Source organism: Lipotes vexillifer, unplaced genomic scaffold, assembly GCF_000442215.2.
Source record: "Lipotes vexillifer unplaced genomic scaffold, Lipotes_vexillifer_v1.1 scaffold740, whole genome shotgun sequence".
Lineage (NCBI taxonomy): Eukaryota > Metazoa > Chordata > Mammalia > Artiodactyla > Lipotidae > Lipotes > Lipotes vexillifer.
Genome location: NW_006778610.1, coordinates 1883055 through 1888412, shown reverse-complemented (window position 1 = coordinate 1888412; position 5358 = coordinate 1883055). Strand labels below are relative to the sequence as shown.

At 52.0% G+C, this 5358-nt stretch overlaps 1 protein-coding gene across 6 annotated transcripts in view; it reads right to left on the bottom strand.

Moving 5' to 3' along the window:
• Window positions 1-2403, bottom strand: part of SSBP2 (single stranded DNA binding protein 2) — a 308775-nt gene extending 306372 nt beyond the window's left edge. For 3 of the 6 annotated variants that reach the window (XM_007451717.1, XM_007451712.1, XM_007451716.1), the window contains exon 1: window positions 2283-2344. In XM_007451717.1, the coding sequence (XP_007451779.1) occupies window positions 2283-2344 (62 nt within the window). Of the gene's footprint in view, window positions 1-2282 lie in introns of all 6 variants that reach the window. The other 3 variants (XM_007451713.1, XM_007451715.1, XM_007451714.1) reach the window with 3 other exon arrangements.
• Window positions 2404-5358: the final 2955 nt, after the last annotated feature.

Sequence of the window (5358 nt, the reverse complement as noted above, 5' to 3'; positions counted from 1 at the left end):
CCAGGATTCCTGCTGCCAATTATAATGAATGGAAGAAATATATTTAAATCAAATAGCACCATCTAGCAGAACCGTCACCACTTTGCTTACAAGAGTAGATGTTACTTGGTGTTCAGTTTGGTAGATTTGACAGCAAAATGGCAATATCACAGAATTAGAGCTGAAAAGGACTACAGACACACCAGGTTCAACTTCCTCATTATTGTATCAGATACTTAAAAAAATTTTTTACAAAGTTATCAGAATATAGATTAAATTCAGCCATCCCTGGAAGTTCAAGTAAAATACAAAATTACTTTAATTCTCAAATTCAACCACTCCCCAAATAAATAAGATTATACCTCAATACACATTTCAATTCCTTCACTTCCAAAAATGTGAAATCCAAATACTCTGTAATCATTAAAACATCTTCCCTAAATGTCTCTATTTTCTCAGATATATTGCAACCAAATAATAAATGCACACAGACTAGGCTATTCCAAAACTTCAATTCCAGTAACTTGCTGTTTCTTAACCAAGCTATAATGCTAAGCCTTTTACATACTCCTTGTCACAGCAACAAGATCCTGAATATAACTCAGAAAATACCTCTGGCGGGGTGTGTGGAATACCTCTCCGTTAATTTTTTTTTTTGTTTTGCCACATCAAGGCCTGCCTCCCCTAAATCCTATAGGAATTATGTGTGTTGCTGTCAACACGAAGATTAGGAAATGTTCCCATCCCTAGGGCACAAGAAACTTTCAGGAGACGACTACTAACTGCCTCAAGCTAGGAGGGAAACTCGGTAGTTTGCACGTTCGGTTTTTATTTACGCAGCTATTTCCGCGCGCAAGGTAACTAAAGCAGCTTTTGAGAGATGCTCTCAGACTTTTACCCAGTCCGAACCCCTAGGAAAGGCAGAGCGCGTCCAATGACAAGGATACACTTCACCCTCAGAGTGGAGGTGGTTACTGGGAATCACTGTAAGATCTGCTGTACAGAAAAGAGGGGTTCTTCCTCAGTGGTCACAGTCACTATTCGCTCTCATTGTTAGTAACAAGCAAATCACAGTTACAAGTACATAAGAATAGCAGCAAACAACCCCGCCTCGCAGCTTGCCGTGACCGTGGCATCCCAGGCCGGGAGGGGCTCTTTTCTCGCCAGCCTCCTCTGGGCTCCCAACGAAGTTAACACCTGTATCTCCCCGCCACCCTGACCAAACAACTAACTCCTCCCCGCATCCACGCTTCTACCCTTCCCGCAAGTCCCCGTTCGGGCCACTGCCCCCTCCCCACCGCAGACCGCTCTCCTCGCGCGGGCCGCCGCGGCTCCCACGGCTACCCCTCCGCGCCCCGCGACCCCGCCCGGCCCGCCGCCCGGGCCGCCGAGGCCCCCAGACGTTTGGGAGGTTGCAAGTCTCCAAAAAAGTTCTCCAGCCGCCGTCGCCGCGGAGTTGGGTCGCCTGAGAGCGGCAAAAACGCCAGCCTACCCCCAGCAGATCCCGCTTCTCGCCGGCACACTTTTCCTCACAGGGAACTCGGTCTTAGACTCCCAAACTTCAGCGGCGACCCTGGCGCCCCCTGCCCGGGCTCCGCGAGGCTCGCGGGGATGAGAATGCCGCGCCCCTCCGCCCGCTGGAAAAAGCCCCGACGCCCACCCGACCCACGGCCGCACACGCCCTCCGCGCCCCGCGCGCGTCTCCGCGCCCGGCGGGGCCCCGCTCGGCCGCTCCGCGCCCGGCTTCCGCCCGCCGCGCGCCCGGCACCGCCGCCCTTGCCTTGCTCGGCGCCCCCGGCCCCGAGTCCCGGCGCCCGAGCCCCCGCCGCGGCGCCCCTCGCGCTGCCTCCCCGCCAAACAGCCACATTCCCTCCGGTTGCCCTCCTCCACGCAGCTGCCCTTTCTCCCCCTACCCACGACCCACGTAGTCTCTCCGCTCCCCGCAGCCCCGAACCCCAGCTCTAAAGTTACTTTGTGAGAAGGTGAACCCGCGGGTTATTTCCCTCAATCACCCAAACAAGTTTCCAATCCCCGCCACCAGCACCGCCGCCGCCCCCCGATACACTCGCTCCCTCCCGCCGCCAGACCCCAGGGCCGCCCGCCCCGCGCGAGCCCCTCCTGGGAAACAGCCGCTCCCCGCACCGCATGCCCCACCTCGCGTACCCCTCCCCCTGCCAGCCCACCCCAGGCTCTCCCCGGGCGGAGAGTGTCTGTGTGTCTCCGAGAGTGTGCGAGTGCGTGCGTGTGTGTGTGTGTGTGCGCGCGTGTGAAGGCGGAGGTGGGTGAGAAGCGGAGACACTTACTTCTCCCGGGCCTGGCTGTCGGACGGGACGGCGCTGCTGTTACTCTTGCCTTTGCCGTACATGCTTGTGCCGAGAGCAGCTCCCACTGTCACGCACCTGTCAACCCATCACAGCCTCCCCGGGAACAGCCCCGTCCCCATGGCGACCCACGCAGCTACCCCCCACTATTGGCCGCCCCACGCCAAAGCTCCGCCCCCTTCGCCCAGGCAACGCATGAGACTGACAGGCCTACCCCCTCCCTCCGGCCTGCCGAAGCGCGCGGCGGCGGCTACAGCCTAAGCGGCAGTCTCCTCCCTCCTTCCCTCCCTCCCGGGTTCCCTCCCTCCTTCCCTCTCCGATCTCCTCCCTCCACCAGCTCTTCTGCCCCCCTCCCCCCTCCGAACCCCGGCGCAAGGGGGGAATTAGAAACTGCTCTAGAAGGATTTTAAACAACTGGCTGTTCTTCTCCGTCGCCGCCCCTCCCCCCGCGCCGCCCGCGCTCGGCTCCTCACTGGAGACAAGGCGCTGGGAGGAGGGGAAAGTGCGGCCTGGAGTCTCTGGCAGGAGCCGGCAGAACTGGAGCCTTGGCGGCCCCAGACTTCTGGGCGCCCGCCGAGTACACAGGCAGACCTACGGCCCCAGCCGCCGTGGGCCGCCCCTCACCAGCCCCTTTCTCCCGCTCCTCTCCTGTCGGTGACCCCGCGCCGGTACCCAGGATTGATCTCTGCCGCCCTCGGCCCTACTCCCTGTGGTGTCCCCCTCCGCCCTGCTCCCAGAGGGCCGGCTGGCGAGGGACACGCGCGCCGTTCCCTCGACCTTCTGGCTAAGCAAGCGGGAGGGACTCGCCTTCCCTCCCGGGGAGGGAGAGAGCCTCCGGCACTTGGCGCCGCTGGGATGGCGTCGCCTGGCCCCTGGGGCCGCGCCCTGCAATCTGGGGGAGCACTCTGCTAGGGCCTGCCTCCCAAAGGCGGCTCGGTGACTCCTGGGGACTCAGTGGCCTCCACCCTGTCCCCCTAAGACCATAGGCCCGCGGCTCACCACGCACCAGCTTCCCTGCCAGATCTGCTGCAGAAAAGGACTCCAGGTATCCCCACCTGGCCTGCTTTTCCAGCCTTTGTCGTTAATGCCAACTCATCCTGACCTTTGGAGTGGAAAGGGCCATAGAAGGCCTTTAAAGACATCCCTGTCCTTGTCCATCAGCATAGGCCCCAGCTGCGCTCCAAGGTGTGCAAAGATGTGCCAGAGCTGAAAGGCTGCCCCAGAGTATTTCTGGATCCAAGCCCCTAATCCCATTTCAGTAAATGCGCAAAAGTTTCTAAAAGACATACAACCTGGTTCCCAGTTGAACTCCATCCTTTATCTCGTGGAGATCCTTGGATGTAAAATCAGACAAAGTGCAAATAGGGTTAAAAAGAGGAGATGGGCATCAAACAGGGAGTGAGAAGGGAGGAGTGGTGCAAGTCGGGGTTGGTCAGATGGGGGAAAACATCAGGAAAGGATGAAAAGACATGGAACAGCTATGGGAGGGGAGAGGAAAGGATTCAAATGGAGGAAGGTACCTTTCTATTCTGCACATACAGCTTTAAGCTTTTAGTAGTAGGATCATAAAAATGTATATGGAGAAACGGAAATAGATGGAATTGAAAGAAATGGGCTTGTGTGGGCATTGACAGCAAGTGATAGGAATAAAACATCAACAGAAGGTTAAGAAAGGCAGTCAGTAAAAATGAGAAAATCAGAAAAGGTGCTGGCAACCAGACATAAATCAAACACTGGGAAAAATGAAGAGAAAGGACCTGCCATACTGGTGTTAAGGAAAATGGAAAAAAAATTGGAAAAGGTGAAGTGTAAAAGATAGGTAAGAAGAATAACAGAAACAGGATTAAATGAAGTAGCCATAGAATATGATAACAAAAGATGATGAAAACAAAAGAGGATTGACTGATATAAAAGATATAAGAAAAATAAGCATGCTTTTTTTAAAAGGACAAAAATTCAGCCAATAGAAGTGAAGATAAAGTGATAAAAGTCACAGTGGCTTAAATTGATTGATTTTCAAGAGAAGTAATTTGCCATTCCTTACTCAAAATTCTCTGTTTACAATGACCTGCAATGATTTGGTGTTGGGGACATGGCATTCATGGGCTCTGAAGAACTGGAAGGAGTAATAACCTCTCTTGATGAACTTTTGTTCAAAATGCTCAAATGTTATTAGGCTGCCACTCTTTACAAACTGTACCTTCAAGGTTAGCACTATGTAATTTGTTGTTCAATTATCTACTTCCATTAGCTTTAACCCAGAAAATTATTAGCATCTCCAGGCTCTATCTCCCATAGAATGTTCCCTATAAGGTGCTGCTTCGAGAATGCTGTCAAGGAGGGAGCTCTGGCAGCTGCTGCCCACACCTGGAATAAGGTAAGATTTCCATTTAAAACCAAGAGCGGGTTTTATACTATTATCTAAAAACAAATTCAATATTATCTTTGCACTGGTGTTGGGATTCTCTCTGATTCTCAGTCACGGCACATTAGAATTGCCTTAGGAGAATTTATTTCTTTTTTGTTGGTTTTTGTTTGTTTGTCCCAGACTAACTAAATCAGAAACCTTGGAGATGGACCCAGGCATCTGTATTTTTTATAAGCCCCAAGTGATTCTTATATGTAACTAGGGCTGTTGAACTCTGCTCTTTAGTATCCATTTAAAGACAGCCAATGGGCACCATCTCTCAGAGCAAGATATTTGTGTTGTGGCTATACAAAGCAGATGACCCTCCCCATTTTGGTATTAAGACATCTTTACAGTGGACTTTACTTTCTACCCACTGAGCCAACAAATTTGTTTTAGGATGAAAATGTATGTGTTCTTATAGTACAAGACCACAAATAGTCATGGTTTAATTTGCTGTTTCCTGAAGAGAAAGGAAGATGAAGAAAGAAAACAAGAAAGGCTGTTTGCTGTCTACAGCTGTAAGTTATTCGTTTGATTGGTCTTTACTCAGATTTGTTACATGGAAGAGTCTTGAGTAATGGCATATTTTCTGATACTTAAAAAATAAATAAATTATAGATCTGCACAGTGGGGTATGGAATTCAAAAC